Here is a 16,401-nt window from a genome sequence, read left to right as displayed (position 1 = left end):
ATACTATAAACACCTCTATGCAAATAAACTAGAAAATCTAGAAGAAATGTATAAATTCCAGGACACATACACCCTCCCAAGACTAAACCAGGAAGAAGTCAAATCCCTGAATAGACCCATTACAAGTTCTGAAATGGAGGCAGTAATTAATAGCCTGCCAACCAAAAAAAGTCCAGGACCAGAGGGATTCACAGCCAAATTCTACAAGAGGTACAAAGAGGAGCTGGTACCATTCCTTCTGAAACTATTCCAAATAATAGAAAAAGAGAGAATCCTCCCTAACTCATTTTATGAGGCCAGCATCTTCCTGATACCAAGACCTGGCAGAGACACAACAAAAAAAGAAAATTTTAGGCCAATATCCCTGATGAACATCGATGAGAAAATCCTCAATAAAATACTGATAAACTGAATCCAGAAGCACATCAAAAAGCTTGTCCACCACGATCAAGTGGGCTTCATCCCTGGGATGCAAGGCTGGTTCAACATACACAAATCAATAAACGTAATCCATCACATAAACAGAATCAATGACAAAAACCACAAGATTATGTAAATAGATGCAGAAAAGGCCTTCAACAAAATTCAACAGCCCTTCATGCTAAAAATTCTCAATAAACTAGGCATTGATTGAATGTATCTCAAAATAAGAAGAGCTATTTATGACAAACCCACAGCCAATATCATACTGAATGGGCAAAAACTGGAAGCATTCCCTTTGAAAACTGGCACAAGACAGGGATGCCCTCTCTCATCACTCCTGTTCAACACAGTATTGGAAGTTCTGGCCAGGGCAATCAGGCAAGAGAAAGAAAGAAAGTGTATTCAATTAGGAAAAGAGGAAGTCAAATTGTCTCTCTTTGCAGATGACATGATTGTTTATTTAGAAAACCCCATTGTCTCAGCCCAAAATCTCCTTAAGCTGAGCAATTTCAGCAAAGTCTCAGGATACAAAATCAATATGCAAAAATCACAAGTATTCCTATACACCAAGAACAGACAGAGAGCCAAATCATGAGTGAACTCCCATTCACAACTGCTACAAAGAGAATAAAATACCTAGGAATACAACTTACAAGGGATGTGAAGAACCTCTTCAAGGAGAACTACAAACCACCGCTCAAGGAAATAAGAGAGGAAACAAACAAATGGAAAACCATTCCATGCTCATGGATAGGAAGAATCAATATCATGAAAATGGCCATACTGCCCAAAGTAATTTATAGATTAAATGCCATCCCCATCAAGCTACTATTGACTTTCTTCACAGAATTAGAAAAAAACTACTTTAAATTCATACGGAACCAAAAAAGAGCCCTCATAGCCAAGATAATCCTAAGCAAAAAGAATAAAGCTGGCGGCATCACGCTACCTGACTTCAAACTATACTACAAGGCTACAGTAACCAAAACAGCATGGTACTGGTACCAAAACAGATATATAGACCAATGGAACAGAACAGAGGCCTCAGAAATAACACCACACATCTACAACCATCTGATCTTTGACAAACCTGACAAAAACAAGCAGTGGAGAAAGGATTTCCCATTTAATAAATGGTGTTGGGAAAACTGGCTAGCCATAGGCAGAAAACTGAAACTGGATCCCTTCCTTACACCTTAAACAAAAATTAACTCAAGATGGATTAGACACTTAAACGTAAGACCTAAAACCCTAAAAACCCTAGAAGAAAACCTAGGCAATACCATTCAGGACATAGGCATGGGCAAAGACTTCATGACTAAAACACCAAAAACAATGGCAACAAAAGCCAAAATTGACAAATGGGATCTAATTAAACTAAAGAACTTCTGCACAGCAAAAGAAACTATCATTAGACTGAACAGGTAACCTACAGAATGGGAGAAAATTTTTGCAATCTATCCATCTTACAAAGGGCTAATATCCAGAATCTACAAAGAATTTAAACAAATTCACAAGAAAAAAAACAAACAACCCCATCAAAAAGTGGGTGAAGAATATGAATAGACACTTCTCAAGACATTTATGCAGCCAACAAACTTATAAAAATATGCTCATCATCACTGGTCATTAGAGAAATGCAAATCAAAACCACAATGAGATACCATCTCATGCCAGTTAGAATGGCAATCATTAAAAAGCCAGGAAACAACAGATGCTGGAGATCATGTGGAGAAATAGGAATACTTTTACACTGTTAATGGGAGTGTAAATTAGTTCAACCATTGTGGAAGACAGTGTGGTGATTCCTCAAGAATCTAGAACTAGAAATACCATTTGACCCAGCAATCCCATTACTGGGTATATACCCAAAGAATTATAAATTATTCTACTATAAAAACACATGCACACGTATGTTATCGCAGCACAGTTCACAATGGCAAAGACTTGGAACCAACCCAAGTGCCCATCAATGATAGACTGGATAAAGAAAACGTGGCACATATACACCATGGAATACTATGTAGCCATAAAAAAGGATGAGATCATGTCCTTTGCAGGGACATGGATGAAGCTGAAACCATCATTCTCAGCAAACTAACACAAGAACAGAAAACCAGACACCACATGTTCTCACTCATAAGTAGGAGTGGAACAATAAGAACACATGGACACAGGGAGGGGAACATCACACACTGGGGCCTCCCAGCGGGTGGGGGCCTAGAGGAGGGATAGCATTAGGAGAAATACCCAATGTAGATGACAGGTTGATGGGTGCAGCAAATCACCATGGCACATGTATACCTATGTAACAAACCTGCACATTCGGTAGATGTACCCCAGAACTTAAAGTATAATTTAGAAAAAGGAAAAAAAAAAAACAGACATAGCCAATGGAACAGAACAGAGAGCCCAGAAATAAATTCACATATATATGGTCAACTGATCTTTGACAAATGTCCAAAAACACGTAATTAGGAAAAGAATGTCTCTTCAATAAATTGTGTTGAAGAGACTGCAGAAGAATGAAACAGGGTCCTTATCTCATCTCATATACAAAAATAGACCCAAAATGAATTAAAAACTTAAATGTAAAACCTGAAGCTGTAAAACTACTTGAAGAAAACAGGGTGAAAACTTCTTGACATTGGTCTTGGAAAAGATTTTTTTGACATGACCCCAAAAGCACAGGTAACAAAAGCAAAAATAGACAAATGGGACTGCATCAAGCTAAATAGTTTCTGTAGAGCAAAGGAAACAATCAATGGAATAAAGATACAACCTATGGAATGGGAGAAAATATTTGCAAACCATACATCTGATAAGAGTTTAATATCCAAGATGTAAAAGGAACTCAACTCAACTACAAGAAAACAAATAACCCCATTTAAAAATGGGCAAATGGTTTGATATTTCTCAAAAAAAGACATATGAATGGTCAACAGGGTATATGAAAAAAATGTTCAACATCACTAATCATCAAGGAAAAGTAAATTTAAACCACCATGTAATATTACCTCACACCTGTTATCAAAAAAATGGCTATTATCAAAAAGAAAAAACATAAGTACTGGCAAGAATGTGGAGAAAAGGGAACTCTTATACACTGTTAGTGAGAATGTAAATCAGTACAGTTTTATGGAAAACAGTATGGAGATGCTTCAAAAAAGATAAAAATAGAACTACCAAATGACCAAGCAATTCCACTTCTGAGTGTACATCTAAAGGAAATGGGATAAATCATATTGAGTAGATAGATACCCATACTCCCATGTTCACTGCAGTATTATTCACAATAACTACAATATGGAATCAACCTAAGTGTCTATAAATGTAAAAATAAAGAACATGTGGAAGAGAGATATATATATATATATAATATATATACACACACATATATATATTAAATATAAATATAAATATAAAATATTATCCAGCCTTAAAAAAGAAGGAAATCCTGTCATCTGCAACAACATGGATGAAACTGAAGGGCATTACGCTAAGAAGTCAGGTACAGAAAAACAATTACTGCATGATCTCACTTATATGTAGAACCCTAAAAAGTCAAACTCATGGAAATAGAGAACAGAATGCTGGTCACCAGAGGCTGGAGTTGGGGAAAAATGGGGAGATGTTGGTTAAAGGGTACAAAATTTCAGCTAGACAAAGGGAAAGTTTCTAGAGAGTAGTTTTTAAGTGTTTTCACCAGGAAAAAAAGACATGTATATGAGGATTTTGGGTCTGTTACATAGCTTGATTTAGCCATTCCACAAGGTATGCACATATAAAAACATCACATTTTATACCATAAATATATATAATTTTGTCAATAAAAAATAAAACATTTATTTTAAAAAGAAATTATATGAATTTACAGGTGAAAAAATATTCACAAACTACACTTTGTATCATTGTAACTTTTAACTTTTTTAACTATGGAAAAATATATATAACATAAAATTTACCATCTTAATCATTTTAAGTATATAGTTCAGCAGTGTTAGGTAACTTTACATTATTTTACAACCAATCTCCAGAATCCTTCTCCTCATGTAAAACTGAAGCTTTGTGTGCATCAAACAATAACTCTCCATTTCCTCCTCCTGCACCCCCTGGCAACCATCATTCTATCTTCTGTGTCTATGAATTTAACACTGCTGTAGATACCTCATGTAAGAGGAATAATCGCATTTGTCTTTTTTTTGGCTGGCTTATTATACTTAGCAGAATGTCCTCAGGGTTCATCCATGTTGTAGCATGTATTAGAATTTCCTTTCTTTTTAAGACTCAATAATAATTTCATTATATGTATATGCCACATTTTGTTTATCCATTTATTCATTGTTGCACATGTGGGTTGCTTCCATCTTTTGGCTGTTGTGAATAATGCTGCAATAAACATGGATGTACAAATATCCCTTCAACACTCTGTTTTCAATTTTGGGGTACACATCCCAGAAGAGGAATTGCTGGATCATATGGTAATTCTGTTTTTAATTTTTTTAGGAACCAATATACTATTTTCCCATAGCACATATTTTACATTTCATTTTACATTCTCTATGTTTATAACTTTCCATCTAAAAATTATACATACATAAAATCATAAAAATTGATATAAGAAATTCTAAATTTGTTGATAGAGGTGTTATTTTCTTCTTTATGTTTTCAATATTTCTGCAACAAATACGTACTTTTTTCAATAAACATATTACATATGGAAAAATACAATTTTATCTGTCATTTTTTTAAAAATAGAAAAATAATAAAATGCAAAAACAAAAAAGCTTACCTCTCCAACATATTTGCCTGGTTTTCAAATACTTTCAACATGGCATTAAATCGATTAGTCATTGAATGAGCAGTTTCTATTATTTAAAAAGTCAAAAATGTTAAAGGTTTTATAAATAGCTGAAGTTATAGATCTATGCTAAATATAACTCCTATAGATGTGAAAGCTAAACAAACATAAAGAGGTGTTAGCAGGGCTACATGACTATTAACAGAATGCTTATGAGGAGAATAGCTACCATTTTATTAAACACCTATTATGTGCAAATCACCATGTTATATTGCATTCTCTTATTCTTAAAATAATCTAAAAAATAAGATACTGTCATAATTTTCAAATAAAGAAGTTCAGTCTCAGCGAGGTTACATAACTTGATCAATACTATATATCTAGTAAAAGACAAAACTGTATTAATGTCCAATATATATGTCCTTCTTATGATATGGAATATCAGAGGGACTATAGCATACTAAAAGAGAACTGCTTTAGTTGCTGTTGCTAAGTCAATAAGGTCTATGGGAAGGAGCTAGCTAACCTATTAAGCTTTACAACTGTATCAAAGAACCCAAAAGAGAACCTAGGATGCTACTTAAAAGAGAACCAACATAATAATGATCCATAATAATCAATGAACTATTGGGGTAATACCACAAGACTCTTCAATCTTGTGACATAAAAAGTATATGACAGAAGACAGTCCCTGCACTAAGTTTTCTGCTAAACAAGACATGACACAAAGAAAATGTTAAATAACATAGAAGCATACAACAGTTCCTAAACAGTAATTATAGTTTTTCTATCCCACATGTCAAAAGAGTGGTATAGAAGAATAATAAATATTTAGGAGCTGAGAAGATAAAGTAGAAAAACATAAAGAAGCTAAGCCTTAAAGAATGGACAGAGTTTCATTAGAGAGAAAAAAATGAAAAGTAAACACCCTAAGCAAAGGCAAGAAAAGTAGAAATGTGTAAAATATATTCAGGGTACCAAATATGTCAAGTATAACCAAGAAACCAAGTCAAACAGAGGCGTTACTTTGAGAGAGTCAATATTCCTCAAAGATTCAAATAGGATATTGGGAGAAGCCAGCTTCATAAGAATTAAATTTATAATTTTTTGTAGGTAAGAGAGAGTAATTTAAAATGCTTACATAAAAAGTTACAGTAAATGATAAAATAAAACAATAATTTTTTTTTTTTTTTTGAGGCAGAGTCTCACTCTGTTGCCCAGGCTGGAGTGCAGTGGTGCGATCTCAGCTCACCGCAAGCTCCGCCTCCCGGGTTCACTGCCATTCTCCTGCCTCAGCCTCCCAAGTAGCTGGGACTACAGGAGCCCACCACTACGCCCAGCTAATTTTTTTGTATGTTTAGTAGAGACAGGATTTCACCGTGTTAGCCAGGATGGTCTCAATCTCCTGACCTCGTGATCAGCCTGTCTCAGCCTCCCAAAGTGCTGGGATTACAGGCATGAGCCACCGCACCTGGCCAAAATAAAACAACATTTTAAGAGTAATCTGATCATAGCATATGAGATAATTTTAAATTCTGCCCTAAATATGGTAAAGGGCTACAACGAACATCAAATATTATTTCAGCCACAATTTGAAAATTCAGTCCCCAGAAAGAAGAAAAAGCCATTACAAAACATTCCTGGGGGAAAAAAAGGAAGAACACAAAATGACATTAGCAAGATGAGAAAGTAGGAGATATCAGTCTTCATCTCCCCACAAAAAAACAACCACTAGACAGCTATCCATGGATGAAAGTGGCCTTGGTAGGGCTCAAAGTCTCAAAGAAGTTGCAGCAAGATAATAAAGCAAAAAAATGGAGAATAACCACACAGACAGTATAGCTGAGGAGATCAGCATACCAGACATCTGGAGACAGCAAGGAATGAGGAAGAGTGCAGGAACTATCACTATCAGCCATGCAACAGGTCCCACCATGGTTCCTAGCAGCCTGCTCTACAGAGAACACTGACAGCTCTCACCACTGAGATAACTAATAACCACTGCCACCATTAAACCCCCAGATAAGAGAAATGTTGCTCCATCCACCACAAAGAAGGAGCCACTGTTGTGCCAACCCAGGACCAGAGCCACCATGCCCCAATTCCATGTGTGACCCAGACCACAGAGTCACAGTCTTTCCATATGTACCCAGGCTCCAGCACTGGCTTTAACGTTGCATCATGAACTCCCATGCCTCAGACACCAGAGCCACCTTCACTGAGGGCTAGCCCCACCCCAGGCCCTAGAGCCATGCTCACTCTGCACCAGCCTGCACAATGAACCCTAGCTCTGCCACTCCTCTATGAATCCTATGCTTCAGGTATCTGAGCCACTGCCACAGTGAGCTAAGCCACAGCTCAATCCTGGAACCACTGTTGCTCTGCATGTGTTCACACTCCAGTCCACATCTCTAAGGCTGCACCATGCACATGTATAATATAGTCACCACAGCCACTGGCTTTACATGCTAGCCTTGCCCAGGGCCCTGAAGCTGCAGTCTCTCAGTACACATGTGGGCTGCAACCTCAGCTCTGCTGCAACTCTTGGAGACTCTGACTGCACATGCGTCAGACATCAGAGCTACCACCACAACAAGCTAGCCCACGCAACTGTTGCTCTCCAGGTGTGACCACATTCCAGAATGTGGCTCTGCAACCACTCAACAAGTGCCTGCATTCTAGACACCAGAACCATCAATGCAGTAGGGATATCCATATCACAGTCCTCAGAGCAGCAGTGGACTTGCACACACTAGCATCTGGAACCCAAAGCCACTGTCAATCCATACATGCCTGTGCTCCCAGATCCAAGCTCCTTGACCACTCCATAGGTATCATGCATCAGACATTAGTACCACTGTCACTAGAAGCACACCCACAAGCCAAATCCAGAACCAAGAGGTGTCACCTCTGCCACAACTTCCCTTAGGGAAGTAAAAGAGATTAGAAGAATTCTGTCAGGCTTTGCCACTGTTGCAGATACCTACAGCCTTGGCCACTGTACACCACTGAAATTTTTACCCGTATCAACCACAGCCAAAAAAGCTACATGGACACTAAACTGCCACATCCTCACTGGATCCTGAATTGCCACACCCCACCCAGATAATGTACTCACAACCACCCACAGGTGAAGATCTTTTCATATAAAACTAGTCCATAAAGTCTAGAAGAAGTGACTCTATCAATATCAGACAAAATATTCAAATAATAGTTTTAAGGAAGCTCAGTAAACTATAAGAAAACACTGATAGACAACTTAACAAAAATCAGAAAAACAATACACAAACAAAATGAGAAGTCTGACAGAGTGATAGAAATCATAAAGAAGAACCATACAGAAATTCTGATGCAGGGGGGGTGGGGTGGAGCCAAGATGGCCCAATAGGAACAGCTCCAGTCTACAGCTCCTAGCGTGACCGACGCAGAACAGGGGTGATTTCTGCGCTTCCAACTAAGGTACCAGGTTCATCTCACTGGGGAGTGTCAGAAAGCGGGTGCAGGACAGTGGGTGCAGCGCACCAAGCGTCAGCCGAAGCACGGCGAGGCATTGCCTCACCTGGGAAGCACAAGGGATCAGGGAATCCCCTTTCCTAGTCAAAGAAAGGGGTGACCGAAGGCACCTGGAAAATCGGGTCACTCCCACCCTAATACTGCGCTTTTCCAACGGTCTTAGCAAACGGCACACCAGGAGATTATATCCCGTGCCTGGCTCAGAGGGTCCTGCGCCCACGGAGCCTCGCTCATTGCTAGCACAGCAGTCCGAGATCAAACTGCAAGGCCACAGCGAGGCTGGGGGAGGGGCGCCCACCTTGCCGAGGCTTGAGTAGATAAACAAAGCAGCTGGGAAGCTCAAACTGGGTGGAGGCCACCACAGCTCAACGAGGCCTGCCTGCCTCTGTAGACTCCACCTCTGGGGGCAGGGCATTACCAAACAAAAGGCAGCAGAATCCTCTGAAGACTTAAATGTCCCTGCCTGACAGCTTTGAAGAGAGTAGTGGTTCTCCCAGCACACAGGTGGAGATCTGAGAACCGACAGACTGCCTCCTCAAGTGGGTCCCTGACCCCCGAGTAGCCTAACTGGGAGGCACCCCCCAAAAAGGGCAGACTGACACTTCAGATGGCCAGGTACTCCTCTGAGACAAAACTTCCAGAGGAATGATCAGGCAGCAACATTTGCTGTTCACCAATATCCGCTGTTCTGCAGCCTCCGCTGCTGATACCTAGGCAAACAGGGTCTGGAGTGGACCTCCAGCAAACTCCAACAGACCTGCAGCTGAGGGTCCTGACTCTTAGAAGGAAAACTAACAAACAGAAAGGACATCCACACCAAAACCCCATCTGTAAGTCACCATCATCAAAGACCAAAGGTAGATAAAACCACAAAGATGGGGAAAAAACAGAGCAGAAAAACTGGAAACTCTAAAAATCAGAGCACCTCTCCTCCTCCAAAGGAACGCAGCTCCTCACCAGCAATGTAACAAAGCTGGACGGAGAATGACTTTGACGAGTTGAGAGAAGAAGGCTTCAGACGATCAAACTACTCTGAACTAAAGCAAGAAGATCGAACCTATGGCAAAGGAGTTAAAAATCTTGAAAAAGGATGGGACGAATGGCTAACTAGAATAACCAATGCAGAGAAGTCCTTAAAGGACCTGATGGAGCTGAAAACCAAGGCACGAGAACTACATGACGAATGCACAAGCCTCAGTAGCCAATTCGATCATCTGGAAAAAAGGGTATGCTTCCAGTTTTTGCCCATTCAGTATGATATTGGCTGTGGGTTTGTCATAGATACCACTTATTATTTTGAGATACGTCCCATCAATACCTAATTTATTGAGAGTTTTTAGCATGAAGGGTTGTTGAATTTTGTCAAAGGCCTTTTCTGCATCTATTGAGATAATCACGTGGTTTTTGTCTTTGGTTCTGTTTATATGCTGGATTACATTTATTGATTTGCATATATTGAACCAGCCTTGCATCCCAGGGATGAAGCCCACTTGATCATGGTGGATAAGCTTTTTGATGTGCTGCTGGATTCGGTTTGCCAGTATTTTATTGAGGATTTTTGCATCGATGTTCATCAAGGATATTGGTCTAAAATTCTCTTTTCTGGTTGTGTCTCTGCCTGGCTTTGGTATCAGGATGATGCTGGCCTCATAAAATGAGTTAGAGAGGATTCCCTCTTTTTCTATTGATTGGAATAGTTTCAGAAGGAATGGTACCAGTTCCTCCTTGTACCTCTGGTAGAATTCGGCTGTGAATCCATCTGGTCCTGGACTCTTTTTGGTTGGTAAGCTATTGATTATTGCCACAATTTCAGATCCTGTTATTGGTCTATTCAGATATTCAACTTCTTCTTGGTTTAGTCTTGGGAGAGTGTACGTGTTGAGGAATTTATCCATTTCTTCTAGATTTTCTAGTTTATTTGCGTAGAGGTGTTTGTAGTATTCTCTGATGGTAGTTTGTATTTCTGTGGGATCAGTGGTGATATCCCCTTTATCATTTTTTATTGAGTCTATTTGATTCTTCTCTCTTTTTTTCTTTATTAGTCTTGCTAGCGGTCTATCAATTTTGTTGATCCTTTCAAAAAACCAGCTCCTGGATTAATTTTTTGAAGGGTTTTTCTGTATCTATTTCCTTCAGTTCTGCTCTGATTTTAGTTATTTCTTGCCTTCTGCTAGCTTTTGAATGTGTTTGCTCTTGCTTTTCTAGTTCTTTTAATTGTGATGTTAGGGTGTCAATTTTGGATCTTTCCTGCTTTCTCTTGTGGGCATTTAGTGCCATAAATTTCCCTCTACACACTGCTTTGAATGTGTCCCAGAGATTCTGGTATGTTGTGTCTTTGTTCTCATTGGTTTCAAAGAACATCTTTATTTCTGCCTTCATTTCCTTATGTACCCAGTAGTCATTCAGGAGCAGGTTGTTCAGTTTCCATGTAGTTGAGCGGTTCTGAGTGAGTTTCTTAATCCTGAGTTCTAGTTTGATTGCACTGTGGTCTGAGAGACAGTTTGTTATCATTTCTGTTCTTTTACATTTGCTGAGGAGAGCTTTACTTCCAACTATGTGGTCAATTTTGGAATAGGTGTAGTGTGGTGCTGAAAAAAATGTATATGCTGTTGATTTGGGGTGGAGAGTTCTGTAGATGTCTATTAGGTCTGCTTGGTGCAGAGCTGAGTTCAATTCCTGGGTATCCTTGTTAACTTTCCATCTCGTTGATCTGTCTAATGTTGACAGTGGGGTGTTAAAGTCTCCCATTATTACTGTGTGGGAGTCTAAGTCTCTTTGTATGTCACTCAGGACTTGCTTTATGAATCTGGGTGCTCCCATATTGGGTGCATATATATTTAGGATAGTTAGCTCTTCTTGTTGAATTGATCCCTTTACTATTATGTAATGGCCTTCTTTGTCTCTTTTGATCTTTGTTGGTTTAAAGTCTGTTCTATCAGAGACTAGGATTGCAACCCCTGCCTTTTTTTGTTTTCCATTTTCTTGGTAGATCTTCCTCCATCCTTTTATTTTGAGTCTATGTATGTCTCTGCAAGTGAGATGGCTTTCCTGAATACAGCACACTGATGGGTCTTGACTCTTTTTCCAATTTGCCAGTCTGTGTCTTTTAATTGGAGCATTTAGTCCATTTACATTTAAAGTTGATATTGTTATGTGTGAATTTGATCCTGTCATTATGATGTTTTTGCTTGTTAGTTGATGCAGTTTCTTCCTAGTCTCGATGGTCTTTACATTTTGGTATGATTTTGCAGCGGCTGGTACCAGCTGTGCCTTTCCATGTTTAGTGCTTCCTTCAGGAGCTCTTTTAGGGCAGGCCTGGTGGTGACAAAATCTCTCAGTATTTGCTTGTCTGTAAAGTATTTTATTTCTCCTTCACTTATGAAGCTTAGTTTGGCTGGATATGAAATTCTGGGTTGAAAATTCTTTTTTTTTTTTTTATTATTATACTTTAGGTTTTAGGGTACATGTGCACAATGTGCAGGTTAGTTACATATGTATACATGTGACATGCTGGTGCGCTGCACCCACTAACTCATCATCTAGCATTAGGTATATCTCCTAATGTTATCCCTCCCCCCTCCCCCAACCCCACAACAGTCCCCAGAGTGTGATGTTCCCCTTCCTGTGTCCATGTGTTCTCATTGTTCAATTCCCACCTATGAGTGAGAATATGTGGTGTTTGGTTTTTTGTTCTTGTGACAGTTTACTGAGAATGATGATTTCCAATTTCATCCATGTCCCTACAAAGGACATGAACTCATCATTTTTTATGGCTGCATAGTATTCCATGGTGTATATGTGCTACATTTTCTTAATCCAGTCTATCATTGCTGGACATTTGGGTTGGTTCCAAGTCTTTGCTATTGTGAATAATGCCGCAATAAACATACATGTGCATGTGTCTTTATAGCAGCATGATTTATAGACCTTTGGGTATATACCCAGTAATGGGATGGCTGGGTCAAATGGTATTTCTAGTTCTAGATCCCTGAGGAATCGCCACACTGACTTTCACAATGGTTGAACTAGTTTACAGTCCCACCAACAGTGTAAAAGTGTTCCTATTTCTCCACATCCTCTCCAGCACCTGTTGTTTCCTGATTTTTTAATGATTGCCATTCTAACTGGTGTGAGATCATTGTGGTTTTGATTTGCATTTTTCTGATGGCCAGTGATGGTGAGCATTTTTTCATGTGTTTTTTGGCTGCATAAATGTCTTCTTTTGAGAAGTGTCTGTTCATGTCCTTCGCCCACTTTTTGATGGGGTTGTTTGTTTCTTTCTTGTAAATTTGTTGGAGTTCATTGTAGATTCTGGATATTAGCCCTTTGTCAGATGAGTAGGTTGCGAAAATTTTCTCCCATTTTGTAGGTTGCCTGTTCACTCTGATGGTAGTTTCTTTTGCTGTGCAGAAGCTCTTTAGTTTAATTAGATCCCATTTGTCAATTTTGGCTTTTGTTGCCATTGCTTTTGGTGTTTTAGACATGAAGTCCTTGCCCATGCCTATGTCCTGAATGGTAAAGTCTAGGTTTTCTTCTAGGGTTTTTATGGTTTTAGATCTAACGTTTAAGTCTTTAATCCACCTTGAATTGATTTTTGTATAAGCTGTAAGGAAGGGATCCAGTTTCAGCTTTCTACATATGGCTAGCCAGTTTTCCCAGCACCATTTATTAAATAGGGAATCCTTTCCCCATTGCTTGTTTTTCTCAGGTTTGTCAAAGATCAGATAGTTGTAGATATGCGGCGTTATTTCTGAGGGCTCTGTTCTGTTCCATTGATCTATATCTCTGTTTTGGTACCAGTACCATGCTGTTTTGGTTACTGTAGCCTTGTAGTACAGTTTGAAGTCAGGTAGTGTGATGCCTCCAGCTTTCTTCTTTTGGCTAAGATTGACTTGGTGATGCGGGCTCTTTTTTGGTTCCATATGAACTTTAAAGTAGTTTTTTCCAATTCTCTGAAGAAAGTCATTGGTAGCTTGATGGGGATGGCATTGAATCTGTAAATTACCTTGGGCAGTATGGCCATTTTCACGATATTGATTCTTCCTACCCATGAGCATGGAATGTTCTTCCATTTGTTTGTATCCTCCTTTATTTCCTTGAGCAGTGGTTTCTAGTTCTCCTTGAAGAGGTCCTTCATGTCCCCTGTAAGTTGGATTCCTATGTATTTTCTTCTCTTTGAAGCAATTGTGAATGGGAGTTCACTCATGATTTTGTTCTCTGTTTGTCTGTTGTTGGTGTATAAGAATGCTTGTGATTTTTGTACATTGATTTCACATTCAAAAGCTAGCAGAAGGAAAGAAATAACTAAAATCAGAGCAGAACTGAAGGAAATAGAGACAAAAAAAACCCTTCAAAAAATTAATGAATCCAGGAGCTGGTTTTTTGAAAGGATCAACAAAATTGATAGACCACTAGCAAGACTAATAAAGAAAAAAAGAGAGAAGAATCAAATAGACGCAATAAAAAATGATAAAGGGGATATCACCACCAATCCCACAGAAACACAAACTACCATCAGAGAATACTACAAACACCTCTACGCAAATAAACTAGAAAATCTAGAAGAAATGGATAAATTCCTCGACACATACAATCTCCCAAGACTAAACCACGAAGAAGTTGAATATCTGAATAAACCAATAACAGGATCTGAAATTGTGGCAATAATCAATAGCTTACCAACCAAAAAGAGTCCAGGACCAGATGGATTCACAGCCGAATTCTACCAGAGGTACAAGGAGGAACTGGTACCATTCCTTCTGAAACTATTCCAATCAATAGAAAAAGAGGGAATCCTCCCTAACTCATTTTATGAGGCCAGCATCATCCTGATACCAAAGCCAGGCAGAGACACAACCAAAAAAGAGAATTTTAGACCAATATCCTTGATGAACTTCGATGCAAAAATCCTCAATAAAATACTGGCAAACCAAATCCAGCAGCACATCAAAAAGCTTATCCACCATGATCAAGTGGGCTTCATCCCTGGGATGCAAGGCTGGTTCAATATATGCAAATCAATAAATGTAATCCAGCATATAAACAGAACCAAAGACAAAAACCACGTGATTATCTCAATAGATGCAGAAAAGGCCTTTGACAAAATTCAACAACACTTCATGCTAAAAACTCAATAAATTAGGTATTGATGGGATGTATCTCAAAATAATAAGAGCTATCTATGACAAACCCACAGCCAATATCATACTGAATGGGCAAAAACTGGAAGCATTCCCTTTGAAAACTGGCACAAGACAGGGATGCCCTCTCTCACCACTCCTATTCAACATAGTGTTGGAAGTTCTGGCCAGGGCAATTAGACAGGAGAAGGAAATAATGGGTATTCAATTAGGAAAAGAGGAAGTCAAATTGTCCCTGTTTGCAGACGACATGATTGTATATCTAGAAAACCCCATTGTCTCAGCCCAAAATCTCCTTAAGCTGATAAGCAACTTCACCAAAGTCTCAGGATACAAAATCAATGAAAATTCTTTTCTTTAAGAATGTTGAATATTGGCCCCCAGTCTCTTCTAGCTCGTAGAGTTTCTGCTGAGAGATCCGCTGTTAGTCTGATGGGCTTCCCTTTGTGGGTAACCCGACCTTTCTCTCTGGCTGCCTTCAACATTTTTTCCTTCATTTCAACTTTGGTGAATCTGACAATTACGTGTCTTGTAGTTGCTCTTCTCGAGGAGTATCTTTGTGGCATTCTCTGTATTTCCTGAATCTGAATGTTGGCCTGCCTTGCTAGATTCGGGAAGTTCTCCTGGATAATATCTTGCAGAGTGTTTTCCAACTTGGTTCCATTCTCCCTGTCACTTTCAGGTACACCAATCAGACGCAGATTTGGTCTTTTCACATAGTCCCATACTTCTTGGAGGCTTTGTTCATTTCTTCTTATTCTTTTTTCTCTAAACTTCCCTTCTCGCTTCATTTCATTCATTTCATCTTCCATCACTGATACCCTTTCTTCCAGTTGATCACATCGGCTCCTGAAGCTTCTGCATTCTTCACGTAGTTCTCAAGCCTTGGCTTTCAGCTCCATCGGCTCCTTTAAGCACTTCTCTGTATTGGTTATTCTAGGTATACATTCGTCTAAATTTTTTTCAAAGTTTTTAACTTCTTTGCCTTTGGTTTGAATTTCCTCCTGTAGCTCGGAGTAGTTTGATCGTCTGAAGCCTTCTTCTCTCAACTCGTCAAAGTCATTCTCCATCCAGTTCTGTTCCGTTGCTGGTGAGGAACTGCGTTCCTTTGGAGGAGGAGAGGCGCTCTGCTTTTTAGAGTTTCCAGTTTTTCTGCTCTGTTTTTTCCCCATCTTTGTGGTTTTATCTACTTTTGGTCTTTGATGATGGTGATGTACAGATGGGTTTTTGGTGTGGATGTCCTTTCTGTTTGTTAGTTTTCCTTCTAACAGACAGGACCCTCAGCTGCAGGTCTGTTGGAGTTTGCTAGAGGTCCACTCCAGACCCTGTTTGCCTGGGTATAAGCAGCGGTGTCTGCAGAACAGCAGATTTTCATAATCCGCGAATGCTGCTGTCTGATCCTTCCTCTGGAAGTTTTGTCTCAGAGGAGTGCCCGGCCATGTGAGGTGTCAGTCTGCCCCTACTGGGGGGTGCCTCCCAGTTAGGCTGCTCGGGGGTCAGGGGTCAGGGACCCACTTGAGGAGG

At 39.4% G+C, this 16,401-nt stretch overlaps 1 protein-coding gene across 50 annotated transcripts in view; it reads right to left on the bottom strand.

The window, feature by feature from the left end:
- Positions 1-16,401, bottom strand: part of CCDC7 (coiled-coil domain containing 7) — a 434,284-nt gene that overhangs the window by 378,429 nt on the left and 39,454 nt on the right. For all 50 annotated transcript variants that reach the window (XM_054436378.1, XM_054436376.1, XM_054436382.1 and 47 more), the window contains one exon: positions 5,216-5,291. In XM_054436378.1, coding sequence (XP_054292353.1) covers positions 5,216-5,291 — 76 coding nt within the window. The remainder of the gene's footprint in view (positions 1-5,215; positions 5,292-16,401) is intronic.

The sequence above is a fragment of the Pongo pygmaeus genome, chromosome 8, assembly GCF_028885625.2.
Source record: "Pongo pygmaeus isolate AG05252 chromosome 8, NHGRI_mPonPyg2-v2.0_pri, whole genome shotgun sequence".
Classification (NCBI taxonomy): domain Eukaryota; kingdom Metazoa; phylum Chordata; class Mammalia; order Primates; family Hominidae; genus Pongo; species Pongo pygmaeus.
This window is presented reverse-complemented; position numbering and strand designations above follow the sequence as displayed.